Below are 27,753 nucleotides of genomic sequence, written 5' to 3' on the forward strand. Positions count from 1 at the left end.
AGAAATCTGCCATTGGGTATAGAATCTTTAAGAGGAGAAGGTGGGCCTGCTTCACTAAGAAGACCAGAAAACATACACTTTACTTTTCTGAGAGGAAGTTGGAAGGGGAGGGGAGCCTTAACAGGGTAAGGAGAAACCACCCGTGGGGACCGTGTGAATCATGTTGCTCTTGTCTGCATATCTCCGGGGTGGGGGTGGGGGGAGGTGTGTGGAGCAGACCAAAAAAGACCAAGCTTTGGTATGTCCTCTCGCCTCCATATGTGGGCATAAGCTGAGTTTAACTTGCTTCCAAGACGTTTAAGACTCATTTATGGAAAAGTCCCTTTCTCCCTTTCTGAACGTGGCAGCTGTGAGGCAAGGAGCGTTCCCTGTGCACCTGCTGCGTTCCTGCAGGTTACTGCTACCGGTGCTAAGGGTTCCTCCAGGAAGCCCTCTGTGGCCGCTCCAGACCGGGTCCCCTAGTCTATGGGACCCCACACATCAGGCAGTTCCTAAAACCTGACTCCTGCAGACCTCCCTGGGAGGTTCACACCTACCGCAGAGCAGACCGTCAAGGCGCTCTTGGCCTGCACTGGCGAGCGTCAGTGTTGCCATCCCGCACCATCACTGGCGCAGTAATCGGCCTCCAAGGCGCCCCAACCCGCCGCAGTACTGAGTCATATTTTGGCCCAGCCTCCTTGTTGCCACCCCACTCCGGGAGCGAGAAAATGGAAGAGGGAAGTGCGTCTTAAAAAGGAGAAAACTACCACTGCGGTTGCCAGTACCTGTGCATCTGCGATTGTGGGGGGCGCGGCTTCTGCCCTGGGGAGTGTGCATCTCTGCCTGACAACAACCCACCTCAAGAAAGAGACACTTTAGTGTGGGTCGGGGTCCAGGGCCGGGAAATCTCGAGGGCAGCCCGGGCGCGGCGTCCCCTGGCACCCTCTCCTGGCGACGGCGCGGCGCGTGCGACCCCGCGGCCCCTCCCCTGGGTGCGCGCGCAGCCTGGGCGCCATGGCGGCGGCGGCGGCGGCGACAGGCCCGCGGCCCGAAGCGGCGAGTCCGCAGTGGCCGCCACGGCATCACGACCCGGCCGAGGCTGCGGCGGGGCTGGGCGACTGCGAGGACGCGCCGGTCCGGCCGCTGTGCAAGCCCCGCGGCATCTGCTCGCGCGCCTACTTCCTGGTGCTGATGGTGTTCGTCCACCTGTACCTGGGAAACGTGCTGGCGCTGCTGCTCTTCGTGCACTACAGCAACGGCGACGAGAGCAGCGACCCCGGGCCCCAGCGCCGCGCCCAGGGCCCCGGGCCCGCGCCCACCTTGGCTCCCCTCACCCGGCTGGAGGGCATCAAGGTGAGGCCCTGCACCACCAAGCCCGAAGCGGCTGGCGCTCTTGCCGGGGGCCGCTCCTTGCGCTGCCCCCGGCCTGCCGCGCGCACCCCCTCACTCGCCCGCCGCCGCTCCCCGGGCCTGGGCGCCCTTCCCTCCTCCTCCCTCGCTGCCCGCTGTGCCGCTTTCCCTTAGGTGGGGCATGAGCGCAAGATCCAGCTGGTCGCCGACAGGGATCACTTCATCCGAACCCTCAGTCTCAAGCCGCTGCTCTTCGGTAAGTTCGCCGGGCGCCCCCGCCCCGGGAAGGGCCGGGGGCTGCGATTCGGTGGCTGCCTTCAGGCTCCTTTGACCACGTGACTTCTGTCTTGAAAATGGCCGCTTCAAAGTAGCCCTGTCTTTTCCACCCAGAGGTTACCCCCAAGTGAGGTACCCGCCCCCACCTCCAAAATAGGGTGATGGGGTGACCTTTCCACACTCCCTTCTGTGACTTCTACTTTCTGCAGCTAATCCTTCCATCACAGGGCTGGGCCATATGACCTAGAAGCTAGTGCCTATAAACCTTTCATTGAAACTGTCTTTGGACGCTCTCTGAGGTGGTTAATTCTGTCACATTCTAGAATGGGGGAAGGGTTGGAGATACTGATAACCAGGTCCTAGCTGATATGAGGGGGAATTCCACTCCCAAAATGGGCCCTCTGGTCTGATAAGAAGCAGGCTGTCCAAATGTGGATAAGCTGGTGCCCCCAAAACTAGCCTTTGCTTTCTGTGCTCTGGGATTCTTCTTAGGATGGCGTTTTTGTTCGGCCATTAAAGTAGGCAGAGCCTTCCAGGGTGACCTCACTGGGAACCGGCGCCATAGCTCACATTTTCTGAGCTCTTGTTATGTGCTAGACTTCATGTGATCCTTTAGCTTAATTCTCACAACCCCCCGTAAGGTGGGTGGAGATCCCACTGTCAGGCTCGTGGGGGTGAAAGTGAGGCACAGCGAGCCCCGCTTGCCTGCAGGCTCACACAGCCAGATCAGGGCGAAGCTGGGATTCAAACAGGGCAGGCTACCCCTGGTGTCTGCACTGTCGAGCCAGCGTGCTAGTTGTGAAGACTCTGAAGTCCTTCAGAGTCTAGTAGTATCAACAAGATGGGGTCCCCGGACCTATGACCTTGCCCAGGATAGGTTTTCCCAGCCCCCATCCTGGGTGACACACTTAGCTGCAGACCTGAGGTGTTCCTGGCTCCTGGGGAATGGAGTGGGTAAGGGGCTGTCGGGAGGGGACTGGGGACCGAAGCAGAGCATCTGAGCACCGCTATTACCCCTGGGGCAGAGGGCACTGGTTGGGGATTATCCCAGACCTGTGAGAATGATTTCACACGCACGCTGTTTGAGGGGAAGTAGGTTAGGATGTGAGTCCTTTGGTGGGAGGGGCTCTCAATGATTGTTACTGTACAACGCTAAAGTCTGTGCAAAGCACTAGTTGAGTTGCTGGGAACACAACAGTGGACAAAACAGGAAAACAAAAAGAACACCTGAAGCTGACATTCCAATGAGGAGACAGACTAAACAAACACACCTGGTGTGTGTCAGATGGGATAAGTGATCACAGACAAGTAAGGCAGAATTTAAGCTGGAGTTGAAACCCTCAGTATGGTGGCCAGGGTGGGCCTTCCTGAGAAAGATATTTGAGCAAAGACCTGCAGGAGCTGTGAGGTGAAGTTGTCAAGGAACAAGTGATCCAGATAAAGGGAACAACCCTCCCCATTACTGCTGTGCTGCCGTGAGACAAACACAATGAGGTGGGTGTGCTTTCTTCTCATCCGCCTTTATTGGACCCGTATATGCTTAATTCAGACATACGTTAGGTTAAGTGAACCATGAGACATAACCCCTAACCCCCTAACAAAGTTGCGTCCAAGTCCTACAAAGCCGAGAGTGAGAAGCCCAGACCTGAAGTCACCAAGAGTACATGACAGGAAGCAAAAGAGATGTGACCAAAGGTAACCTGATTCTGGTTAAGCCATCAAATGATGCTCAGACACATTACAAAGGGCACAAATAGGAGAATCGGGCAGTTGCAGCAAGACTTCCTGCCTCTGGTCCTTGTGTCCTCCGAATCTCCTACCCTACCTCTCAGTCTTGTGAAAGATGCCCCACATTTTACCCAGAAAGTCTGAGGGCTTTCTGCTTGATGAAACGAGGCGAGACGAATGAAAAAGAGATCTGTGATTATAAGAAGTCCAGTTGCGAGACAGGCCAGCCACAGTGGAGACGGTGTTCAAGGAGAGGCAGTACCTGAACGCAGTGTTGAATGAACCCAAAGAAGGAAGCCTCGCCCCAAGAAGGCACAGTGTCTGTTTTCTGGGCCTGTCTCTCTGTCCACTTGCTGTCGCCCTAAAGAGGTAGGCAGGGCCCAAGGAGAATGGGCCTGCTATGCCCCACCATCAGGGACCCAAGACGCTTGGGCTCAAGGGTTCAGGGTGTAAACGGGCAAGGGGACTGGGTTTTACCCCTGGGCGCCTCCACCTCTGTGGAACATTTCCTGTTTCCCACCTGTGTTCCTGGAGACATTTGGCAGATGGGACCTGGGCCACAGAAGGCCCACTCTGAGTTCCTGGCAGATGCCTGCTTGACTGTGGTAGGCATTTCCCAAGGGTTCAGACCATTGTCCTGTTGGGAGGCATTCCAATTCCGAGTCACCATCAACCTCTCTGCTTTCTCTCACGTGGCTTACTTCTCCCTCCGCCTCACATTCATTCTGTATTTAAACAGCAGATCAGATTTGCTCCCTTCCTTAAAATCCTCCACGAGGCCCTCACTTCTCATCTCCCGCACTTTCCCTCACTCTCTGTCGATTCTCAGACTCCAAGCTCGCCGCTGTATGCACTGTTCCGGCCACCGGAAGGCTCAGGCTTGGTTCTCATGGAGGGTGCCTTCACCCCCATCAGGCCTCTGCTCAGGCCTCCCTTCCTCAGGGACCTCTCTCCGCGTCAGACTGGCCTTTAGAGGTTTCCAGTCTCTCTGTTGCATCAGGCAGCTTGGTCTTCTGTGTTTATTTGGCAATTGTGTCTACCCCTAAAGGTGAGCTACACGCGTTGGGGGGCCTGATTGGATTTGCTATGTGTCCAGCAGCCAGAGTCTACGGCTGACAGTTCCTGGTCAGCTGGCGGGCTTTACTGGGTGCCCTTGGTCTCTCTGCAGAGTGGCTGCCACCACCACCCTGGGGAGGGGCCTCCTGATTCAGCACCCTCTTCGAGAGCAGCAGGGGGCACTCCCAGTGGGGCAGCCAGAGTTTTACTCCACTTTCTTAACCATCTAAGGTAAACGAGTCATTGACAGCCTCCCACAAAGCACTGCATTTGAAAACCATGGCCTCTTTATTGTAGGGTTTCCAGACATATCCTTTTTTCAGCTTAAAACAATTCAGGAGCTACCTAAGACCACTGTGTTCTCTTGACAAGACACTGGAAGCGCAGAATTAGAGGAAGAATTTTAGGGTATGTGTATGAGTTTAGGTTAGTGAGCAGCTTAACAGTTTTCTGCATGGACCCCCCCGCCTCTGCTGTTCCACAGGCCTGTTGATTGGCAGAGCTGTGGACTCTGTAAAGGTCAGGAAGATATAACAGAGTCTTTTGGGCTTGACCAGCAGCATCGTGCCTGGGTTAGCGTCGCCTGGGGCTTCGCGCTTGAGGCTCAGCGTGGGGTGCTGGTGGCAGTAGCAGGCATCAGCCAGGCTGGCATCACAGGGCTGGGAGGTGCAGAAAGCTAGTTGTACCCGCCCGGCACACGCAGCTGCCTGCCTTTTACCAGGCAGAGCACTGCTGGTTCAGGAAGGAGCCCCTCACTATGACCACGGAAGTGGACTTCTGCCCTGCTTCTGCTGGTCTGGGCAAGCTTGGAGTGTCTCTGGACCCTGGTCTGCACATATCCATGGAGGGCAGCAGCAAGAGGGGATCTGTGTGCCCAGGGGAGCACCTGGTTTGCGGGGCCCCTGCACAGGCTCTAGCTGTCACGTCCCAGGCCCTCCCCACCTGGGTTGCCTCTGTTCCGGGCACTGATTATGCTGCCACCAGCACACAGCCAGCTGTAGATTGCAGAGGCCCCTGCTCCAAGCACAGGCCACGGTGACTGGCCGACGGTGACCCTGCATCTCCCCACTCAGCACATAGGTCCCAGCATGCCTTGCGTGCAGGAGGCTGTGCACACATGTGGCATCCGGATGCAGCCAGCATCGCAGACCAGGTGCCAGCTCCCCAGGGTGGGTTGGGCAGCAGGCCCACCCTCAGCACCTCTAGCCGGGAGTCTGAGGGTCTCGGGGACCACCCACTGCCCCAGGAGAGGCTGACCTTCACAGCTGGAGGGATCGGAGGGGCCATGCGATGAGCCTGGCATCTCTGAGTACCCCCTCCTCCCCTCCACCTGGTGAACTGCCCCCTCTTGTCTGATGCTCTGCTCTTGGAATCAGGGTTCTGGCGAATGCCTGTCCTCCTGGATGTGGTTGTGTTTGCAAAGCCCCGTACTTAGGAAGAGAGAACCAACTTCTTTGTTCTAAGCAGGCACAATATTTGGGCATGCCCTGTCTCTTTTGTCTTATTGCCCAGCCAGGTGCTGTAATGAACACACTTGAAAGGGGTTGGAAGGGGTGCTGGACACCAGGGGCTCACCAAAATCGCTAGTGCGGAGTCTGTCTAGGACCTCCTTGGACCAGCTGGTGTCCTGCAACCCGCAGTCCCTGCAGCCGACACGTGATACTGGGGGAGGGGTGGAGTGAGGCTCCCCTGGGCCCCAGGTGGAGGAGGGGAGCCCTCAGCAGAGGTTCCTCCCACTGTCCTCTCTTCTTCCCACCAGAGGCCCATTTACCTGATCCCGGGAAGTTGTGATTTGAAAGGATGGATTGCAGCCCCTGGGGCCGAGCAAGGGTGAGACCAGCCAAGAGAAGCAATGCAGAGACTGGTGGGCGGCTCGGGTGGGAGCTGTTGGAGATGGCAGGCACAGAGGCTGTGGCTGGTGGGAAAGCGTCCGCAGGGCAGGATGGCTGACTGGGGGTGGCCGTGGCAGGCCGTGATGGGCATGCAGCTGGCCGCGGCATGGATACATGAACCTGTGGGGCAGAGGCAGTGGGTACTTAGGACCCGGTTCCTGGATTCCAGGCTGAGGCCTCTGGGTGCTCCTGGCTGGAGGCCCAGCCAGCCACTCCATGGTTGCTGAGCAACGACACCCTGGTTACCTAGCAACAGCCCTGCAGCTGGCCTTGCTCCTTTGCTTGCTGAAGTCTTAGCCCTCAGCCCCGTATCTCCCCTCCCAGCCTCACCCCTCCCCTCACCCAAGCTGCTTTCCACCTTTCCAGTGCACCCCCACCTCCAGCTCCAGTGGATGCCAAGTGCCTGGGAGAGGGGTGCAGGGGCACTCTGGGCCTTCACTCCTCACCTGGAGGGAGAAAGCAGGGCCCTCCCTCTCATCCTGAAAGGCCTGCTGGACCCTGCAGTTTCCGGCCAGGACTAGGGTTGGCAAAGAGCAGAGGGGCCCCATCCTCAGGTTCTGAAAGAGCCCATTCTTGCTGGTAAGGCTGCACCCTGAGGCTCTAGGCAGGGCCCTGCTCTGCAGAGAAGAAGCTGAGGGGGCTGCTGTTCCAGGATAGGTGAGGCTGGGGAAGGGGAGTCAGTCCTGCAATCTCGGGACTCTGCCAGAGGAAAAGCCACCACGTGAGCCGTTGCTCCATCTCTTGGCAGGATCCTGTGGGCAGAGTTTGCACACCTCCCTGGAGAGGGTGGTCAGCCCCGCAGCCTAAAGCAGCCTGCTCACTGGACTGGCCTCAACATTCAAGAGCCCTTGTTGATTTGCAGGTCCAGACCAAGGGTGCTCACCAAGGATAGTCCCCTGCCCATGTCTCCTCTGCCCCTGGGCCTCTGCTCCTTCTCTGCTGGCAACACCCTGACCAGAGTCCTTCCTGTCCCTGTCCGCCCCCCGGCACTGGTAGGCACACGGTAGTGAGTAGTGAAGAGCTACCAAAGCTGGCCCCCGCTGGGGAGACACCCCCCACCCTTACCTGGACGCTCCTGCCCCACCTGTCAAGGCAAAGCGGGGCAAAGATGAGGCAGGAAGAGGCACGTGTCAGGGTGGCACCCCCCCTGGCCAGCAGGGGCAACCAGCTGACTGGTGGACAGCCTCGGCCACCGTGTCATGGTCCAGCAAGCTGGGTACCCGCACCTCTGTGTAGCCAGTGCCCTGGCACAGCACCACGGCTTGAGGAGTGGGCATGCACTCTGCGGGGCTCCAGGGAGCCCCTGCCCCGCCATCACCGCACCAGCAGCCGCAGCCCTCTCGCACAGTCACCCGCTTTCTCTGCCTTGGTCTCGGTGGACTGAGGTTGGGAACTTCATAGTGCTATACCCACCCCGCCGGAGCCAGTGTTTGCCCAGCTCCCATGAGCTTAGACCCTCCTGGTTAGGTCGCGTGTGCTGGCCTGAACTGTTTGATTTGATTAGCACGTGGCAGGGGACTGTAGAGAGAGCGGCGTCTCCTTTGGGCCTGTGAATTACTGGCAGCTAATAAACTGAAGAAACCTGGGCTTGTGTTTTCTTTCTCTGGTTTACTTTTCTTGTTCATTTATGTTTTAAAGCCATCGGGAGGTGACTCTGGATTAGCAGTTTGGTCTAACCCATTGTCCCGCAGCACTCCCCGCCCAGTGCGTGGCTCACACCCTTTCCGGGTTCGCCAGGTTGAGGGGATCAAGCTGGCCAAGGGCGAGGGCTTGTATCCTGTCCTCGGTGTCGTTGGATCTGGGTCCCCTCCCCGTAGAAGCAGAATCGGGCTGTGAGCCTGGGTTTTGCAGGACAGCAGCCTGTGTCGCCCTGGCCAAGTCGCCAGTGGCTCTGTGCTTGGGGCTTCTCCGGGGGAGGAAGGGTGAATTCATGAGGCCTGGTTTTCTAGGACGAGGATACAGATTACAGAGTTGATGACATGCTTAGGACAGGACACAGAGTCTGCTCTCTGAGTGTGATCTGCCGTGATTACTGTTAAAAACGGCTCCAATCCTGCCTGAGAGGCTGTTTTCCATCCCCTTGGCAACAACTGGAACTTCCTGCTGAGCAAAGCCGGAGGAGCAGCAGGAGTTCTCGGGGTCCCAGTGGCAGCCCGGCTCTTCCTCCAGTTAGTTCCTGGGTGGGCCTCTTGTGACCCGTCCAAGGAAGGCGTCTCTCCCAGGAACAAGAGAATGAAGCGGGGCCCAGGCTCCAGCCTCTGGAAGTGCTGGGATGTGGGCTTGCCAGGTGTGAGGTCTGCGATCCAGGCACTACTGAGCTGTTTGTGCCGCTGGGGTGGGGGCATGCAGACGCTGGAGCCAGGGCCCCGGCCTGAGTGGCCTTTACTCGGGCTTACAGGCATGGAAGGAGGCGTTCAGTCAGTACACGTTTGTTCCCAAAGCAGAGAACACCAGGGCATCTTCTCAGAGCGTGTGCCAAAAACCCGAGTGACTCCCACTGACCTCCCAGCACTGGGCGGATGACCAGCACCCCCTTGTGCAGGAGAGTGGGGCGGGGTGGGGGTGGTAAGGCCAAGAGCACCAGACGTATTCACTTTGAACACTGCTGGAAAGCAACAATGAAAGCACAAACCTGCCAATATCCTCTCGCCCGCTTAAGGAGTGGAGGTCAGTCCTCAGGTCCACGCTGGGGCCTTTGGTCCCACCCCAAGGGATGGGGTTGGCCCACCCCCAGCGTAGCTCTGGCTCCCCTCTCAGGACTCCCCTGGAACACGTGTGTTCTCAGTGTCCAAGAGAGAGGCCCCGTGTCCCAACGCTGGCCAGCCTTTGCAGGACAACTTGACTTTGGACTCTGAGTCCAGAGCAGATGTAAAGGGGTGTGTGAGGTCCTCTTGGCTGGGTGACCGGCAGGGGACAGGACCCAGCCCAGGCACCCTGCAGACCGGAAGGCCCTTAGCCTCACCCCCTCCTCTCCTGGCAGAGATCCCCGGCTTCCTGAGCGATGAGGAGTGTCGGCTCGTCATCCACCTGGCGCAGATGAAGGGGCTGCAGCGCAGCCAGATCCTGCCCACCGAGGAGTACGAGGAAGCGATGGGCACAATGCAGATCAGCCCGCTGGACCTCTTCCAGCTGCTGGATCAGAACCACGATGGCCGCCTGCAGCTGCGTGAGGTGGGGGGCCTGGAGGAGCCCCCCGCCCCAGGGTGGGAGCACCCCCAACTTATCTTTCTAGTGGCCCGGTCACACGTGCTGCTCTGCCCCAGCCACAGGAGGCTGATGCCACCTAACCTTGGGCATGAGAAGGGCCAGGGTCCTCCTTCCTTGCCAGAGGGCCCCTGCTGCCCTGGGAGCCCCAGAGGACGGCAGGGGCATCTACTGGGGGCGATGGCACTTGCTGCCACAGTGCCCGGGGTGGGTGCCATGCTGTCTGTGCTCTGGTTTCCTGGCTGCCATTGCTGGGAGCCCCACAGGACCCACTGTCGATGAGGCGGCAGCTCTGAGGAAGCCAGACATCTGCGTGCCTCTCTGCATGCCCCTCACACCCAGGCTTCTGAGAGAGGTCTTGGTGGGGTGTGGGCTCCCTTGCCTATACAGGGCGTCTCCCAGAGTCCGATCTTCCTAAGGGGCCCGGCGGACAGTCGTCTCCCCACCGTGCCTCTTCCCTCTTCGTACCAGGCCCTGGCCTCACCCACCTCACCTAGGGTGTGTGGGTGGGACGCCGGCCTGGCCTCCCCTTTGCCTCTGATAAGCCAACATTCCTCCGGGTGGAGCCACAGCTCCCCCAGGGCTGAGGATACTCGTGGCCCTCCAGTGTCTGGACTGGTAGCCCGGGTCCTGGCCTTCATCCTCACCCACGTCCTGTCACCTGAACCCTCTGCCCTCCAGAAAGAACAGGGCAGGTGCGTGTGCCCTGGCAACTCTCCATCACCGGAGCCAGCCCCCTGAGGCACCATCTTGTGCTGTGTAGGTCCTGGCCCAGAACCGCCTGGGGAATGGACGGTGGATGACTCCAGAGAACATTCAGGAGATGTATTCTGCCATCAAGGCTGACCCTGACGGGGATGGTGAGCTCATATCTCGTCACCGTTGTGTCCCAGAGGCTCCTCCTGCCCCCAGCCAGGTGGCCCCTAGGCCCAGCTGCTAGAGTAGCTGGAGGTGAGAAGGTGAGGGGCCAGCCATGCCCTTACCCCGGAAAGAGGCAGGAGCTAGACCCGCCTGCTCCCCCTTGGTGGCAGTCCAGAGGGCACCCTCTTGGCCTTGTCGGGCAGCATGTGGGGTACAGGAGGTATGGCTACTGGCTGGCAGAGGGCAGAGCGGTGGAGCGGGAGTGAAGGAACAGTGAGGTCAGCTTGGCATCTGCCTATCTAGCCAGGCACATGGTCCCCGCCAGCTTCCTCAGGCGGCAGCTCTGAGGAAGCGAGACGTCTGCGTGCCTCTCTGCATGCCCCTCACACCCAGGCTTCTGAGAGAGGTCTGGCAGAGGTCCCCCTTGCCTGCCTCCTGCCTGCCTGGAGTCCTCTAACTGCTGGGGATGGGTGTGGGCAGGAGAGCTGTCCTGGAAGCACCCTCCCCTTTGGTAACAGCCCCCAGGAAGTGTCTCAGGCGTAGTCATTTCCCTCCTGCCCAAGTTCTGCACCAGTTGAGAAAACAGGACTTGGAAGGATGACCTTCCGGTTGGTGAGCCCCAAATGAAGAATCTGGCCCGGACCTGTGCCTGGAGAGGCAGCAGGCTGCTCCCGCCCGTGTGTGCAGAGCTAGTGACACACTCGCAGCCCTCGAGTGGCCCCACCCTCAGAGAAGCCCCAGCCAAAGCACGGGAGTGTGTCATTGGGGTCAACCAGGGTAACTTGTAGCAAAGACTCCAAGCCACTCTTCTGGAACCCCGAGAGGGTAGAGCCCAGCTTTGTGGGTTGAGCAGGACCAGGGGAGAGCGTCCCGTTGGGGAGAGTGGCCTGATGGTCTCTGCTGAGGGGGGCTGTCTAGCAGGCAGGACTGAGACCAGAGAGAGAACTGGAGACCGGCTCCAGCTCACATCCTCCAGTGCGGAAGGCCGGGACAAAACCCAGCACTGAATACTCTTTCTTCACCCTCTACAGGACCGGAGGGTGGCCACCACGCTCTACAGGGCCAGGCTGGAGGGCCGAGGGCAGTCCTTGGCCTAGGGTCTTGGCCATATGGCCTAAGCTTCCTATGGAGAGCCTGCTCTGGCCAATCTGACGGGGTTGGGCTTCATCCTTTTGGGGGCCAAATGAGGGTTTAAACTGAGGACACGAACTTCTCTGGGTCTTCCTGTAGGGCCTGATGTGACAGAAGCCAACTTCATCTGACCCGAGTCCAGGTTGGGGGACAGGTGCACATGGCCCCCCAGTGCCTGAGGCCAGGGGTAGGTAGGAAGGTGCAGCCTCCCTACTCTGCCCTCCCCACACGGGCGTGGTGGGCATTGATGGGGGGGCGGTGCCCTGTGCAGGAGTGCTGAGCCTGCAGGAGTTCTCCAACATGGACCTTCGCGACTTCCACAAGTACATGAGGAGCCACAGGGCGGAGTCCAGCCAGCTGGTGCGGAACAGCCATCACACGTGGCTCTACCAGGGCGAAGGCGCCCACCACGTCATGCGCGCCATCCGCCAGAGGTGAGCACCTGAGCCTGGCCTCCGTGATGCAGAGAGGAGACCACGCAGGCCCCCACAGAGGTCCTTGGCTGGGACCAAGAGAACAGAGCTCAGGACTGGAACTCATCAGGAGACAGGCAATTAACAAAGGCAAATTAACCCTAATGGTGGGCAAACAATATACATGCGCGATTAGTACTAGATTGAATGTTTGTTTTCTGCTAACTAGAGAAATGATCTCTTAACTCTGTCCACAGGACCCCTGCCCCTGAGTAGCCAGGGGTTTTAGATAAACAGCATCTTCCTGGAGGGAGTGTCTCCCTCCCGGCTCCTAGGCTTAATGGAAATCTCATTTTTCCCAGCCAGTGGATGTCTCCGGTTCATTAGGAGTCACCCCTTCCTGCTCTTATAGGGCCAGCAGGGTGGCTTAAGGAGCTCTCAGGGGAAACAGGGGCAGCACTCATGGCAGGCTCTCAACTTACCTGGCCAGCTCCTTCAGGGTGTCACCCCTGGCACGGGGCTGCCCAGCTGAATGCCCACTGCCCACCAGGGTGCTGCGCCTCACCCGCCTGTCACCCGAGATCGTGGAGCTCAGCGAGCCGCTTCAGGTCGTGCGGTACGGCGAGGGAGGCCACTACCATGCCCATGTGGACAGTGGGCCCGTGTACCCAGAGACCATCTGCTCCCACACCAAGCTGGTAGCCAATGAATCTGTACCCTTCGAGACCTCCTGCCGGCAAGTACTCCCACCTGGGGGTGGCTCCCAGACCCAGCACCCCCCTGACACCAGCACAGCCCTGCTCTCTGGGCGTACCCCTTGGTATGGGGCCAGGAGAATGCTGGGCATCCTGCTTGAGAATTCCCCCCACCACGTGTCTCCCCCCCAGGCTGTTTATCAAGGGGCCCGAAAGGGGTGGTGGTCTGATCTCAGCGGCCAGACCAAGGTACCCACAGACACTGTAACTCACCCCCAGAGCCCTCAGGAAGGGGCAAGGCTGGACCCGATTCTTTCCACCACCCTCCCCAGGTGGTTAATGCTGCCTGCACTGCTGGAGACCTCAGCTTCTCCCCTTGAAGCTGCGTCCCCCTCCCCTCCCAAGGCATGGCGGCAGGTCCTCCCTCTTCATGCTCTGGCTCAGCCCCTTCTAGTCGCAACCAGCTGTCTGCATGATTCTGCTGCTTCTGCTAGCTCAACTTTCCCAGCAGCCCTCAGGCACGGTCATGTAGTTTAGCTAAGTGCATGCCCCTGTGATCTTGACCACACCAAAAAACTGTGACACACAAAAAGAAACTGGGTTCGTAAGAAGTATGGGCTAGGGACATTTGGTACAGACCTGCCCTGTTGTCACTGATCCCAGCCTGCCCCTCCGGCCCCTGGGAACCTGGGCAGCTTATCCTGCCCACAGGTAAGCCCCTGGGAGCACCCACAGCTGGGGACCTGCTCAACAGCCCCCCTGCCTTACAGCTACATGACAGTGCTGTTTTATTTGAACAACGTCACCGGTGGGGGCGAGACTGTCTTCCCTGTAGCAGACAACAGAACCTATGATGAAATGGTAAGGGCCAACCGGGCTGCTCCTCTGGTGGGATGGCAGGGCCTTGGGCAAACAAAAATAGTACATGCGCTGCCAGACCTGGGATGAGGCCTCAACTATCCCCTGGGCACTGGTTTCCCTTGAGCCGCGTTTGGCTGCCTGGCCTTGGGCTCCTGGCCCTACAGTTCAGGTGGTTTGAAAACCCCACCACTCTGCCACCCACAGAGTCTGATTCAAGATGATGTTGACCTCCGTGACACTCGGAGGCACTGTGACAAGGGGAACCTGCGTGTCAAGCCCCGCCAGGGCACAGCTGTCTTCTGGTACAACTACCTGCCTGATGGGCAAGGTGAGAACCTTGGCCAGGTCAGGGCTACCTGGAGGGAGCTGCCTGCCTTTACCCAGCCGTGATTGCTACCCTGGTGAGCTGGTTCTGGCAATCCCCCACCCCTTCATGTTTTCTGGGTTTTTTTTGCCCCTACTGCCTCCCAAAGACCATCCTCAGTGACTTCAGCAGGCTGCACCCATGCAGCCTCCTGGGTTATCTGGAACCCTGTGATTCTTTGATGTCCCAGCCTTTCAGCTCACTGGGGCTGAGGACACATGCCCCTTAGTAGCCCACACTGGGAAGGGCTGTGGACAGGCCCTGCAGCAAGAAAGCTGATTTCAAAGGGCAGTGGGGTGGAAAAGGCATTCGTTGGAGAGAGATGCTGAGCCGCCAAGGAGGCCTTGGGGCCAGATGTTTGCCACAGAAAGTGTGCACAGCTGGGCCCGCCCTTGCCACGCACTTGGGCAATAGGAGGCCAAGCTCATGCCAGCCAGCCCAGCCTAGGTTACCTCTGGTCCCCTCCCGTCCTCACACCATCCTCCTCTCCTAGGTTGGGTGGGCGACGTGGACGACTACTCGCTGCACGGGGGCTGCCTGGTCACGCGCGGCACTAAGTGGATCGCCAACAACTGGATCAACGTGGACCCCAGCCGGGCGCGGCAGGCGCTGTTCCAGCAGGAGATGGCGCGCCTGGCCCACGAAGGTGGCGCCGACTCCCAGCCGGAGTGGGCCTTGGACCGGGCCTACCGCGACACGCGCGTGGAACTCTGAGGGGTGACCATCCCAGTCTCCAGCCGCAGGTCACCCTAAGTCTGCGGCCCTGCCGTCCCCCTGTCCAGCTGCAGGCTGAAGGCCTGGCCGATGTCTAGCCCCACTCCCGCCTCATGCCGCGATTAGGGCACAGTCCCTACATCCATGTTATTTATTGTGTACAGACCCGTGATTCCCGGACAAATAAAACTACGCGGCGTTGGAGCTGCAGGGCCGAGAGTCTCGGAGTAGGCTGTAGGTACAGTGGGCGGGGCGGGGCGCCGCGGCCGGGGGTGGGGCTTGTTGTACGTCATGTGACGGGGGGCGATTCGGCCTGGCCAATCCCAGCCGGACGGCATGGGGCGGAGGGCGGTCGTCATTGGACCTAGGCGGCGGCCGCCCCTGCCTCTGCTACCTGTTGCTACGGGCGCCGTAGAGCTGCAGCGCAGCAGCACGCGGGAAGGCTCGTCTCGCGAGAGCTCTGCTCCTTTCTTGGCCGTGGCAGCTGCAGCGGCTCGGGGGACCGCCATGGACGCTCACGAGGACTACGTTTGGCCGCGGGCAACCTCAGAGCTCATACTCCTCCCGGTAACGGGTCTGGAGTGCGTGGGGGAGCGGCTGTTGGCGGGTGAGTTGTGGTTCGAGGCGCGCGCTAGCGGAGAAGAAACCGAACGCTCGCCTGGGGAGGGGCCTCAAGAACAAAGGGATGCCCCGAGTAGGAGGAGGACGGGCGGCGGGCGGGAACCCACGGCATGGCGGGGCTGAAGCGCAGCCTGAGGAGCCCAGGAAACAGAGCTGCGGTGGTTCCCGAGGCCTTTCAGAAACTGCAGGGGATGCGGAGAGGGCGGCTGGGGGCGGCAGAAAGGTGCAGGGAAACGCGGTCGGCGTGGGGGCGGGGGAAGGGAATAAGAGACACTTGTGGACGAGTCGGGCGGGGGCTTCATCGTTCCAGCCAGGATGCGGGGGGAGCTCCGTGATGAAGCCCCCCCTGGGCGGGTCCAGGGTCTGGGGCGTGGCCTTTCGGGGGTGGGCCAAGCTCAGAAGGGGGTGTGGCCTCTCGAGTGCGAGAGAGGGGCGGGTGATGCTCTTCCCTAGATGGGGATGAAGAGCCTCAGCAGCATGGAGTCGCAGGAAACCCGAGGATGAGACCTTTCTGAGTAGGCCAGTGCTCGGGGAGGCGGAGGCTGAGGCCCTTCCCGAGATGGTTGGGGTCCAGGAAATCCCGTGTCAGTGCCTCTTCTGAGGAGGGTTGGCTCGGGTAGCAGAGGACAGGGACCCGAGGCGACAGAGCCCCATGGAGCGGTGGAGTCCGATTGGAAGCTACTACTAGTGACCTATGTTAGAGCTGCTGAGTTTAATAAGGGTCGCAAGGCAGGGCACTGGCTGGCAAGCCTTGAGTGAGCTGCTCCCAGTCCTAAGAGGGGTGGATGTATGGGGGTGGGAGATGAGGGCGGGGGATGACCCAGTTTTGATTTGCTGTGAAGGCTCTGGGAGCCCAAGGTTCCTACCATGAGCTAAACTCCTAAGGCTCCTGGAGGAGGAAATAGGTAGGCAGAAAACTGAAGAACCAGAAGAGTAAACTCGGGGAAGACAGGATTTAAGACAGAATTTGCCACTTTATGGAAAAGAGGCAATTCTTGGCAGGATTTAGCAGGCAGAGCGGAAGGGCTTGTGTAGGTGAAGAGGCTGGACAAATGAGCAGAGACCAGTCCATTTCAGCCGTCGATCTGACTTATCCCTAGGCCCACAAAGCCCCATTGGTGAAGCCCCACTGAAAAGTTTTAAGCAGGGAAATGGCTTGTGAAATTTAGTTTAGTAAGCTTTCAAAGTGAATTCACCTACTTCCATTATTTCCAAAGTGACTTTGCTATTGACACTTCTCAAATCCGACCCCTGTGAACCTATAGCCTGAATTCCCAGCCCTGTTCTCATCTGAGTGCCAGGCTCAAGTGCACAAGGGCCTACAAATTGGAATACTCTTGCTGGTGTTCGAGCTCAGGCGTGGGAACATCAGCCACGCAGGTGCCCAAGCCCAAGAATCTGCCTCTCTCACCCCCCAAGCCAGCCTGGTTGATGCTGCACTTAATACGTGCAGCATGTGTGTGTCTTTTTCTACTGTTATTGCCATCATTTAAGGCCATGCAGCTATGCCTCCCCAACCCCCTCAGTAGCATTCTCTCGAGCTCATCCTTGAACCTTTTGTTTCCTGTTCTAGCCATGTTCCCCAAAGCTCGCACTCATCTCAGGGGCCTCAAAATTGATGTTTCCTCTGGCAAGAAAGGTTCAAGCCCTCTCCCTCCTGCCTGCTCTTCCTTTGACTAACAACTGCTGATCCTTGATTGCCTCACCTAAATGTTACGTTCTCAAGTCGGCTCCCCCTGGCAGTCACCCAGTCTGGTTAGATTAGACCAGGGTTTCCCGGTCTCAGCACTTTTGATTCGTTGGATCATATCACGCTTTGTGTGAAGGGCTGTCTACATTGTAGGATGTACCTACACCCTTAGCCTCCACTAGATGCCAGTAGCACACACAGCTCCCAGTTGTAACAACCTAAAATGTCCTCAGACATTGCCACATGTCTTCTGGAGGGAAAGTGTCCCTCTGTTGAGAACCAGTAGAGTAGACTTTCCCATTTTGTATTCTTTTTCTTAAATTTGGCTGCAGCACACAGAGTGTTTGGTCTTCATTGCAGCTTGTGGGATCTAGTTCCCTGACCAGGGATCGAACCCCCCTGCATGGGGAGCGCAGTCTTAGCCACTGAAACACTGGGGAAGTCCCTCCCTCGTTTTACATTCTGAAAGCAACCTATGTAGTTCTTTCCTGGAACATATCAAAACGATAACTATGTAGTGTACCTGTATGATACTGTTCTAGAGCTTAAATATTTATTTGGCTGTGTCAGGTCTTAGGAACAGACTGTGCTATAGACAGTAGGTCCTGTTGGTTACCTGTTTTTTACATAGTAGTGTGTATATGTTAATGCCAAACTCCTAATTTATCCCTTGCCTACCACATTTCCCCTTCAGTAACTACCATGTTTCCCCCTCAGTATCCATAAGTTGGCTTCTGAAACTTGTCAGTCTGTTTCTGTTTTGTAAGCAAGCTCATTTGTATCTTAAAAAGCTTTCTGATTGCACCCTATGGCATGTGGGCTCTTAGTGCCCAGCCCAGACCAGGGATTGAACTCAGGCCCTCGGCATTGAGAGCACAGAGTCATAATTGCTGGATCGCCAGGGAATTCCGTTTGTAAAACTTTTTGATGGTGACTATTCTGACTGGTGTAGTGATACCTCATTGTAGTTTTGAATTGCATTTTTCTCTGACAGTGATGTTGAGCTGCTTTTTGTGTGGGTTTTTTTTTTTTTCTTTTGCTATCTGTTGTGTGATAGTGTTTAACATCTGCCTAATCCACAGAAGCAGGGTTTTATTCACTACTCCAGCATATTGTTCATTGTCTGGTTTATAATCAGTGTTAAATTAAAAAAACAATGCACTTTTTTTTTTTTTTTGGCTGGACCACACTGCTTGCAAGATCTTAGTTCCCCAATGAGGGATGAAACCCAGGCCCCAGCAGTGAAAGTTCCAAGTCCTAACCACTGGAATGCCAGGAATCTCTCAAATGAGTGTTTATTGAATGTCAAAAGATTGAGATTGCAGGCTGGGAATAGCATGAGGGATTGCTACTGTCATCTCTAGTTAAGAGGTGATGTCCTGGACCAAAGTCACTGTGGTTGATTGGATTTGCAAGCTCTTTAGAAAGTGAAATCTCTAGAACTTGGAGATAAGAGGTGGGCTTCCCAGTTTGGGGCTGGGGTTGGGCAGAGGACGGTAGTATTAGGTCATTGGGGTGAGGAGCATGGAGCAAACTTGAGGACGAGCTAGTAGATGAACATGCCTGCAGGGCAGCCAGGCGGCAGCTGAGGCTCACAGGGGTGTCTGCTTCCAAACTGCGGGCTGCCTCGCCCCACTGTTACTGAATGTGCTCACATCTTCTGAGATAGAGAGAAGCTCCTGGAAATCAGGAAGGGTTCTGCTGTGGCCCGAAGGTGGAATGCTTGACTTATCAGTGTGCCAGTTCCCTGGGGGAGGAGTTAGTGTGAAGAAGGTCAGTGAGGCCAAGGATTTGAGGACTAAAACTGAGGATTCTGGTCTGAAGCATGAGAAGTTTGGTGGGATGAGGAGGAGATGGGAGTTTGACGAATTCATGGTTGAGCTGAGTGTCATGGTAACTGACAAGGGACTCAGAGAGCACTGAGAATACAACTGAACCTGAGATCAAGCTCTGAGAGCAAGCCCAAGCCTGCAGGATTGAGTGACCTAATACATTCATAAGCTACCTGCTGAGCAGTTCCCTTGCTCCCTGTCTCTTCTTGGCCCATGAGAATTAGAGGAGGGGTTCTGATGTGGCTCTTCGCCTCTGTCCAGGTGAGGGGCCAGATGTCCTGGTATACACCTTGGATTTCGGTGGACATCTGCGGATGATGAAGCGAGTGCAGAACCTGCTTGGCCACTATCTTATCCATGGATTCCGAGTGCGACCAGAACCCAACAGAGACCTTGACTCAGAGGTCATGGTGGCGGCGTTTGGCAGCAAGGGCCTCCGAATTGTGAAAATTAGCTGGGGACAGGGCCGCTTCCGGGAGCTGTGGCGCTCTGGCCTGTGGAACATGTCTGATTGGATCTGGGATGCCCGTTGGCTCGAGGGGAACATTGCCTTGGCCCTGGGCCACAACTCGGTGGTGCTGTATGACCCCGTGGTAGGGTGCAGCCTGCAGGATGTGCCCTGCACAGACAGGTGCACCCTCTCCTCGGCCTGTCTGATCGGAGACACCTGGAAGGAGCTGACCGTAGTGGCTGGCGCTGTTTCCAACCAGCTCCTGGTCTGGTACCCAGCAGCTGCTCTAAAAGACGATAAGCCCGTAGCCCCCGACCGGCGGGTCAGTGGGCACGTGGGAGTCATCTTCAGCATGTCTTACCTAGAAAGCAAGGGCTTATTGGCCACAGCTTCTGAGGATCGAAGCGTTCGCATCTGGAAGGTGGGTGACCTGCGGGTTCCTGGGGGCCGGGTCCAGAATATTGGGCACTGCTTTGGGCACAGCGCCCGTGTCTGGCAGGTCAAGCTCCTCGAGAATTACCTTATCAGTGCAGGAGAAGACTCCGTCTGCTTGGTGTGGAGCCATGAAGGCGAAATCCTCCAGGCCTTTCGGGGCCACCAGGGCCGTGGGATCCGAGCCCTAGCGGCCCATGAGCGGCAGGCCTGGGTGATCACTGGGGGTGATGACTCAGGCATCCGGCTGTGGCACCTGGTAGGGCGTGGGCACCCGGGTTCGGGGGTCTTCGCGCTCTCCTTCAAGTCTCACAGCAGGCCAGGTGTCCTCAAGGCCGTGACGCTGGCTGGCTCGTGGCGAGTACTGGCCGTGACCGACACAGGGGCCCTGTACCTGTATGACCTCGAGGTCAAGTGCTGGGAGCAGCTGCTGGAGGACATGCGCTTTCAGTCCTACTGCCTCCTGGAGGCAGCCCCTGGTCCCGAGGGCTTCGGACTGTGTGCCCTGGCCAACGGGGAAGGGCGCGTCAAGGTTGTCCCCATCAACACTCCGACTGCAGCTGTGGACCTGACCCTGTTCCCAGGGAAGGTGCACAGCCTGAGCTGGGCCTTGAGAGGCTATGAGGAGCTTCTGTTGCTGGCCTCGGGCCCTGGTGGCGTGGTGGCTTGCCTGGAGGTCTCTGCAGCGCCTTCTGGCAAGGCCATCTTCGTCAAGGAACGTTGCCGCTACCTCCTGCCTCCAAGCAAGCAGAGGTGGCACACGTGCAGTGCCTTCCTCCCCCCAGGTGACTTCCTGGTGTGTGGGGACCGCCGGGGCTCCGTGTTGCTGTACCCCTCCCGACCAGAGCTGCTCAAGGATCTTGGGGTGGTGAGCAAGGTTGGGGCGATTACCTCAGCGCCCGGAGCAGGCAGTGGTGAGGGGGAGCCCTCCTTGGCTGAGTGGGGCCCTGTGTCCACCCTCCCTTCTCTGCACGGGAAACAGGGTGTGACCTCGGTCACTTGCCACGGTGGCTACGTGTACACCACAGGGCGTGACGGTTCCTACTACCAGCTCTTTGTGCGAGGCGGGCAGCTCCAGCCAGTGCTAAGGCAAAAGCCCTGTCGGGGGATGAACTGGGTGGCTGGGGTCCGTATGGTGGCTGACGGGAGCATGGTCATCCTGGGTTTCCACGCCAATGAGTTCGTGGTGTGGAGTCCCCGGTCGCATGAGAAGCTGCACGTCATCAATTGTGGTGGAGGGCACCGCTCCTGGGCCTTCTCTGACACTGAGGCAGCGATGGCCTTCGCCTACCTCAAGGATGGCGATGTGATGCTCTACCGGGCTCTGGGTGGCTGCACGCGGCCACATGTGATTCTCCGGGAGAGCCTGCACGGCCGGGAGATCACTTGTGTAAAGCGTGTGGGCAGCATCAGCCTGGGGCCTGAGTCTGGGGTGCCCAGCTTCCTGCAGCCTGACCACCCGGAGCCTGGCGAGCCTGTCGAGCCCGGCAGTGAGGGCCCTGGCCTGATCGACATCGTGATCACGTGCAGCGAGGACACCACCGTCTGTGTCCTGGCGCTCCCCACAGCCACGGGCTCAGCCCATGCGCTTACAGCGGTCTGTAACCACATCTCTTCGGTGCGTGCGGTGGCTGTGTGGGGTGTTGGCACCCCGGGTGGCCCTCAGGATCCTCAGCCAGGCCTGAGCGCCCATGTGGTGTCCGCGGGGGGCAGGGCTGAGATGCACTGCTTCACAATCATGGTCACCCCAGACCCCAGCCCCCCAAGCCGTCTTGCCTGCCACGTCATGCACCTTTCATCACACCGGCTAGATGAATACTGGGACCGGCAGCGCCACCGGCACCGGATGGTCAAGGTGGACCCTGAGACCAGGTGAGGCGCACTGCCCGACAGCAGTGAGGGCTGGGCACGCAAGGCCAGGCTCCGAGTAACGTCTGTCCCTGCAGGTACATGTCCCTAGCTGTGTGTGAGCTGGACCGGCCTGGCCTTGGCCCGCTTGTGGCTGCTGCCTGTAGTGATGGGGCAGTGAGGTGAGTGTAAAGGACTGGTCCCCAACCTTTTTGGCACCAGGGGCCAGTTCATTTTTCCACAGTGGGTGGGGGCAATGGATGGGGAGGAGATAGTTCTGGTTTTGCCTGCTGCTCACCTCCTGTTTCCTGGTCTGGTTCCTAACAGGTCACAAACCAATACTGGTCGGTGGCGCAGGGGCTGGGGCATCTTAGTGTATAGGACCCAAGGAGCCAGGAGGCAAAGGAAAGGGTGTAGAGATGTTCAGAGTGGCTTCTGAGCTGGACTACCCCCTGCCCCCAGGCTCTTCCTCTTGCAGGACTCTGGGCGGCGACTGCAGCTGCTGGCTGAAACCTTCCACCACAAGCGCTGTGTCCTCAAGGTGCACGCCTTCACACACGAGGCACCCAATCAGCGGCGGTGAGAGGGACTGCGTGGCGGTCCCACATGGGCTGGGGGCGCTCCTGTTGCTTTCCATCCCCCTCACCCAGCTGCTCTCTGGTCTCCAGGAGGCTGTTCCTGTGCAGCGCAGCTACCGACGGCAGCTTGGCCTTCTGGGACCTCACCACCATGCTGGACCAAGGCTCCCCTGCCCTGGAGGCTGCAGCGGACCCTGGGCTGCCCTGCCGTGAGTAGCTACACTGCAACTGTGGCTGCCCACCCCCCCGCCCCACACGCACTCAGCTGTGTGTCGGGCTGGGTCCTGACAACTGTCCTCTCCTCTTTCTCCAGAGCTGGGCAGCCCCTGCCTGACTGTGCAGGCTCACAGCTGTGGCGTCAATAGCTTGCACACCCTGCCCACCCGTGAGGGCCACCTTGTGGCCAGTGGCAGCGAGGACGGCTCCCTCCACGTCTTTGTGCTTGCCGTGGAGATGCCGGAGCTGGAGGAGGCTGTGGGGGCTGCCGAGCTGCTGCCCCAGCTGCAAGTGCTGGAGGAGTACTCCGTCCCCTGTGCCCACGCTGCCCACGTGACAGGCCTCAAGATCTTAAGCCCCAGCCTCATGGTCTCGGCCTCCATCGACCAACGGCTGACCTTCTGGCGTTTGGGGCACGGTGAACCCACCTTTATGAATAGCACAGTGTACCACGTAGCAGATGTGGCCGACATGGACTGCTGGCCCGTGAGCCCAGAGTTTGGCCACCGTTGTGCTCTGGGGGGCCAGGGCCTTGAGGTCTACAACTGGTACGACTAAGACATCCCGCGGTGGCCGGCACACTGGGCATGGGGCCTGCTCACAGACAAAGTGACTGTCTGTGCCCATGCCTGGTGTGCCCAGAGGGGAGGAAGAGGCAGCCGCGGGTTCCTGACTTCAGAGCAGGAGCTGAAGGTGAGTAGGATGCCACCTGGACAGACCCAAGAATACGCCCCACTCCCTGCCAGGGGACAAAACCTTGTCACACAACAATTTATTTTGGCTCCAGATCGTTAAAAAAAAGAAAATCCAGATCCTCCCCCCACCCCACCCTTCCAGTTGCTGACTTTGTGGACATTCCTGGATCCTAAGGCCTCCTTGGCCTTAAATGTGACTCAGTGGAGGGAGACCCAGCATGGCCAGCCCAGTGTGGAGCACTTCTCGCACAGCCCGCAGAAGCTGCAGACGGGCAAACATCTGACCAAACAGGTGTGGCCGAGGCTCCTGGAGGAGAGGCGGAGGCTGCTGGTCTCATCCTTTGCTTTCCCTGCACCACCCGCCCCCATCTGCCCTTTGCTGTGCACTTACCCCTAGGATGTGTACCCGGTTATAGTATGAGCTGAAGTCCATGCTGAGCTGGACCAGGAACTTGCATACCTAGAGACAGAGACCAAACTGAGTCCCTGGCGCCCCCCCTCCTTTTGTCCCCAGATCAGAATAAAGAACAGTGTGTGCAGCGTGTCCTGCTCCTCCGTCCTCACCGTCTCTGTGCGCACAGCGACGTGAAGCCCTGGGGCGGGGCAGGGCAGGGTCAGGGCTGCTGTCTGCCTCAGCAGGTCTGGGAAGGGGAGGATGCTGTTGAAGAGTAGCAACCACTCACCCTGTGGGGGAGAAGGGCGCTGGGAGGGAAAGGCCCAAGCTTCCTACACATGCCAGCTACCCAGGAGGGGCGCTCACCTCATCACGCAGCAGGGAGAAGTCTAGACTGCTCACAGGCGGGAAGGTGGGGTACAGACCTTGTTCCACGCTGCACGTGTAACCCTCAAAGAGGGTGGCGAGACGTGCGCAGTTATACATGACAAAGGTGCCACTTTTGCTGCCCTTGGTGGAAATGCTGCTGTCAGCCAGGGCCAGGAGAAGCTGAGGAATAAAGGCACAGCTGCACAGGGAGGAGCGCCACTGCACACCCTGTCCCCCAACTCCAACCCCCAGCCCTGGTCCAGCAAGATGCCCAGGCTCACCTGACTCTGGGGGGCTGTGCTGAGCATCTCAAATTTAATGGTCGCCACAGACAGAACCCTGAAGATTTCCGTCCAGGCTGGGTCTGAGAGTACGGACCAGTCAGTCTCGGCAGGCAGACAACAAGGGGCATGTGTGCAAATGACCCCCCCTACCGGAAGCACAAGCAGGGTCTCCCAGGTGTACCTTGTTCCAGGTCCTTGCCATGCTTCAGTGATGACACCTTGCACACCTGGGCGTGCCGGAGCCTGCATTGAGAAGAGAATGAGAGAAGGACTGGTGGACAGGGTCCCCCCACCTCCACTGGCCTGGCTTCCAGCCTCACTCACTCGTAGTATTCGGGGGCAGTCAGGGTGCTGGGCGCACCAGTCACTTTCACTGGGCCACAGACCAGGTGCTTCTGTCAGGAAGACAGCAGGGGTCAGCTGCTGCTGATACCCTCCAAGAACCTAAATGTGTTCCTGGACTCCCCCAGCTTCTGACCTTAAGCCCTCTCTCAAGTCCAGAGCCCTCTCCTAGCACCTGCTGCATGTGCCTAAGGTCCCCCTCAAGGTCAGGTGTCACCTTCTGGACCCATCAGCTAACAAGTGGGTTTCAAGGAGTCCTCTGAGGTTGCTGTGGGGAGGTTACCATCACTAACCTACCTGTGTGAGAGGAGCCTGATGATCCAGCTTCCACCAAAGCAGGTCCAACTTTTGCTGCTGGAACTCCTCCTCACAGCTCACTACGTGTAGGACCACGTAGCTATCTGCGCCCGCATCTGGGGCCGCAGCCTGTAGGGCAGGACAGTCACTGTGGGGGACACACTACACCTGGTTTGCCAGAAGCATACCAGGGTGGGGCGGCAGTCACTAACCAGGCCTAGGGAGCTGCCCTCGGCACCAGCCTGCACAGCCTCCTGCAGCTCGGCCAGCAGAGAGAGCAGATCCTCCGTCACTGGGGAGAGAACACACGGCTGAGGCCAGCCGGGGAGTGCGGGGGTGGCGGCGTCCCGACTTTCCGGCCCCTCGGATCCCGGGCCTACCCAGACAGCTGTCCACACTGGGGTCATAGCCAGCTGTGCGTCCCCGCTCCTCCATCAGTTCCTTCAGGCATACTCGACCCAGGGTGCCAGGGGGCAGGGCTCCAGCCTCACGGGCAGGGGAGAGCTCTGCAATCGCGCGATTCTTTAGGGCTTCGGTCGAGGCTTTCCCTGAGACCTCGGGCCAGTCCACCCGCAGCTGCCGCAGAAAGGTCGGCATGTGCGGGTCCCGCACAGCGGGGACTCGGCGCACACTCACCCTGCGAAGCGAGACGGCCGCTCAGCCTGAGTAACTGGCTCAGCTCGCTCCGATCCCACTCGCAGCGGCGCGGACTGCCCTCGCCCGAAGCCATCGCGCACCTTCGTTCTGGGCCCGCGCCCTCACTCACCTGTGAGCTTGCAGAATTCGCGCCAGGTGGTCCGCCACGAGCACGGCACGGAGCTGGCTCAGGCGGAGGGTGCTGGGGCTGCCGCGCAGCGCCGGGCAGTGCAGGACGACGCGCGGGGTAGGGCCGGTGGGGGCGGCGGGCGCGGCATAGGCGGCCACGGAACAGAGCACACGCTCGAAGACAGCGGACCGCTGCAGCTGAAGCGCCAGCCCCGCGGGGGTCGGCGCGCAGCACAGCACCGGGGCCACGCCCGGACCCTGTAGGCCAACGATGGCATGAACCACGCCCTCAGGCACCTGCGGGAAGCCAGGAAGGTGAGCGGGCCGCTGCGCTCCCACCTGTCTCCGGCCCACGTCCCCGCCATGCACGCGCCTACCTGGTCGTCCCCAAAGCGCGCCTGCAGTGCGCGGCGCGGTGCCAAGAAGTCTCGGGCACGCAGGTGGCGGGCGTGCGTCTCCTTGAACCACACTGGGCCGCCAGGCCCCAAGGCCGAGTTCAGGGCTCCCAGAGTCTCCTCTACCCCGAGGCGCATGGCTACCGGAAGGGGCAGGCGGGACCGGAAGCAAAACGTCGAGGCGGGATTTCCGGGAAGGCCAATTGGTTGGAGCGGGAGAACTGGCAGGGACTCCTGCGTGGACAGTGGACAGTTGGTTTCGCTCCCTGGCCCCAGCCCTACCCGCCGCGTGGTCCACCTGACTGGTGAGGACTAGGGTAAGAAATCTCGGAGTCTACTCCGGACTTAGGGCTCTCTCGCTGTTGCCCGCAGTAGCAACAAGGGAAAGAATCTACACAATCCGGTGGGGCCGAGACAGGGTTGTCTCTCTTACATTTATGTATTTGTATAACGTTTCATTTCCTCCATGTACACATGATCAATGGAGAAGTTAATAGCAACCCGCTCGTTTTCTTGCGTAGAGTCCCCATGGACAGCGGAGCTGGCGGGCCACAGTCCATGGGATCACAAAGAGTCGGGCACGACAAGTGTCTAAGCACACATGGTCAAAACGCCTCAAGCTACAAGTGGATTCTGAAAGGGGGCAGGCAGCGTAAAAGCCACGCTCATGACCTACTGGAAAAAGACATTTTTAAAGGGAATTTGTGGTCTTTAGTTTCAGGTTATTTGCAAGCATTCCCTCCTTTGAGATAGGGGTTGTCTTTTACTCCTCATGTGTCCACTCTGATAGAATTGCCGGTTTTCTTCTCTTGGATCCTGAATAATTAGAACCATCATAATAGTTTCCAGAAGCCTTTAATGCTTCTCCTTTAAGCTACCGTACTGTAACAAGGACCCTCCCATTTCCTGGTTTAGACTGCCAGCCGTTGTGGGTCAGATAAACAATGTGACCTGAAAAGACCCAGCTGAAGGACAGTTCTCTGAGCATCCAATTCCTCTACCAACTCTCGCCTCCTTCCTGTCAGGGCTGCTCAATGTCTTCACTTAACCCTTGCTCTCTCTTTTCTTAATAGGGATGGAACGTGAGGCACTAGAGCACTGTGCAGCAGAGCACTGACCACCCCCTGATCTCTGCCCCGGAGCAGTGAGTAAACAGAGCTCAGAATACAGAGGAACCTAGGTGCAGGAAAAGCTTGGCAAGAACCCCTTCTGGGCTAGGGCTGCAAGGCCCCGCTGGGAAGCTCCGAAAGAGCACTGGGCGGACACGACATTCCCGATGGCTTCTTGGGTGCCCACTCAACGGGAGTGGATCGTGTCATTCCAAAGCGCTTTCCATGCCTCACGAGCAAGACCAGGGGATGGCTGCTAACAGGACTGGGGGTCTGGAGGCCAAGCTGGGGACTTCAGCTACTCTAAGTGCATTAAGACCGTTGAGGGTGGTTTTACCCCAGGAAGTGAAGGGCTATCTTTAGCGAGCTGCGGGCTGAGGCGGCCCTGTGGGACTCACCGCCATTGCAGCCCTATCGGGAGGCCCTGGGTCCTCCCTCCCTTGCCAGTGCTATCTCGGGCTCCAAAGGTGGCCACCGCCTCGGTTCTCTGACGTCTACTCCTGTCACGTCCAGCCTGAGGGCACACCTGAGAAAGAGACGGAAACCAGAACGACCCAATAAAGTATGTCTGGGGGTCAGGAGCTAGCCCACCCCACCTCAGTCAGGACGCTGCTCAGGCAGGAGAGCAGGGAACGAAATCCAAGCGCAGCTGGAATGCTCTGGAGACAACAGCTGCTTTTGGGATTCCGTTGCCCGCTGTCCAGCCATGGCGGGGCAGGGAGGGCGGTTTGAGAGGATTATCCTTCTCCCTAGGGAAATCAAAACCCACCATTCCTATCCCAGGAGGCGGACCCAGGAGTAGACGGTGAAACCAAGACGAATGGGGGAAAAAGCCGCTCACCTAGGCCCCCAAACAACAGGTGTGGTGGGGGGCCTTCCCTCGGACCAGGTCTCGATTCGGATTAGATCCG

The 27,753-nt window shown here is 58.7% G+C and overlaps 3 protein-coding genes across 9 annotated transcripts; 2 read left to right on the forward strand and 1 right to left on the reverse strand.

Moving 5' to 3' along the window:
• The first annotated feature begins 993 nt into the window (after window positions 1–993).
• P4HTM (prolyl 4-hydroxylase, transmembrane) lies at window positions 994–14,716 on the forward strand. The gene is made up of 9 exons (XM_052637420.1): window positions 994–1,332; window positions 1,504–1,585; window positions 9,262–9,452; window positions 10,249–10,345; window positions 11,749–11,911; window positions 12,441–12,626; window positions 13,356–13,446; window positions 13,651–13,774; window positions 14,304–14,716. The coding sequence occupies exons 1-9, from the start codon at window positions 994–996 to the stop codon at window positions 14,522–14,524; spliced, it is 1,494 nt and encodes a 497-aa protein (XP_052493380.1). The 3' UTR covers window positions 14,525–14,716.
• On the forward strand, window positions 14,651–23,425 carry WDR6 (WD repeat domain 6). 4 transcript variants are annotated; one of them, XR_008199728.1, is made up of 7 exons: window positions 14,861–15,131; window positions 18,929–21,422; window positions 21,497–21,580; window positions 21,861–21,977; window positions 22,067–22,185; window positions 22,290–22,885; window positions 22,980–23,425. XR_008199728.1 is itself a non-coding variant. In XM_052644281.1 (6 exons), the coding sequence occupies exons 2-6, from the start codon at window positions 18,982–18,984 to the stop codon at window positions 22,748–22,750; spliced, it is 3,222 nt and encodes a 1,073-aa protein (XP_052500241.1). In that variant the 5' UTR covers window positions 14,651–14,762; window positions 18,929–18,981; the 3' UTR covers window positions 22,751–23,425. The 4 variants fall into 4 exon arrangements, 2 of the variants coding, with proteins under 2 accessions (XP_052500241.1, XP_052500098.1); XR_008199726.1 differs by having other exon boundaries at window positions 23,030–23,425; XM_052644281.1 differs by lacking the exon at window positions 14,861–15,131 and adding an exon at window positions 14,651–14,762 and having other exon boundaries at window positions 22,290–23,425.
• Window positions 22,936–27,340, reverse strand: DALRD3 (DALR anticodon binding domain containing 3). 4 transcript variants are annotated; one of them, XM_052644388.1, is made up of 13 exons: window positions 27,241–27,340; window positions 25,716–25,967; window positions 25,340–25,635; window positions 24,954–25,210; window positions 24,786–24,865; window positions 24,574–24,702; window positions 24,259–24,329; window positions 24,116–24,177; window positions 23,932–24,014; window positions 23,648–23,830; window positions 23,452–23,571; window positions 23,279–23,347; window positions 22,936–23,194 (listed from the first exon to the last, which is right to left on the reverse strand). In XM_052644388.1, the coding sequence occupies exons 1-13, from the start codon at window positions 27,244–27,246 to the stop codon at window positions 23,075–23,077; spliced, it is 1,728 nt and encodes a 575-aa protein (XP_052500348.1). In that variant the 5' UTR covers window positions 27,247–27,340; the 3' UTR covers window positions 22,936–23,074. The 4 variants fall into 4 exon arrangements, 3 of the variants coding, with proteins under 3 accessions (XP_052500348.1, XP_052500402.1, XP_052500409.1); XM_052644449.1 differs by having other exon boundaries at window positions 23,067–23,194; window positions 23,452–23,545; XM_052644442.1 differs by lacking the exon at window positions 23,452–23,571.
• Window positions 27,341–27,753: the final 413 nt, after the last annotated feature.

The sequence above is a fragment of the Budorcas taxicolor genome, chromosome 1, assembly GCF_023091745.1.
Source record: "Budorcas taxicolor isolate Tak-1 chromosome 1, Takin1.1, whole genome shotgun sequence".
In the NCBI taxonomy this organism is placed as follows: Eukaryota; Metazoa; Chordata; class Mammalia; order Artiodactyla; family Bovidae; genus Budorcas; species Budorcas taxicolor.

Bases quoted from the DNA above. Each gene is read 5' to 3' on its own strand.
- DALRD3 (XM_052644388.1), bottom strand. The intron at 24,178-24,258 runs GTGAGTGAGGCT...TTCTCAATGCAG, and splicing joins ACTGCCCCCGAATACTACGA to GCTCCGGCACGCCCAGGTGT. The intron at 23,572-23,647 runs GTGAGCGCCCCT...TCTCCCCCACAG, and splicing joins TCTCCCTGCTGCGTGATGAG to GGTGAGTGGTTGCTACTCTT.
- P4HTM (XM_052637420.1), top strand. From the start codon at position 994: ATGGCGGCGGCGGCGGCGGCGACAGGCCCGCGGCCCGAAGCGGCGAGT. The intron at 11,912-12,440 runs GTGAGCACCTGA...ACTGCCCACCAG, and splicing joins ATGCGCGCCATCCGCCAGAG to GGTGCTGCGCCTCACCCGCC. The intron at 13,775-14,303 runs GTGAGAACCTTG...CTCCTCTCCTAG, and splicing joins CTACCTGCCTGATGGGCAAG to GTTGGGTGGGCGACGTGGAC.
- WDR6 (XM_052644138.1), top strand. From the start codon at position 14,861: ATGGGGCGGAGGGCGGTCGTCATTGGACCTAGGCGGCGGCCGCCCCTG. The intron at 15,132-18,928 runs GTGAGTTGTGGT...GCCTCTGTCCAG, and splicing joins GGGGGAGCGGCTGTTGGCGG to GTGAGGGGCCAGATGTCCTG. The intron at 22,186-22,289 runs GTGAGTAGCTAC...CTCTTTCTCCAG, and splicing joins GGACCCTGGGCTGCCCTGCC to AGCTGGGCAGCCCCTGCCTG.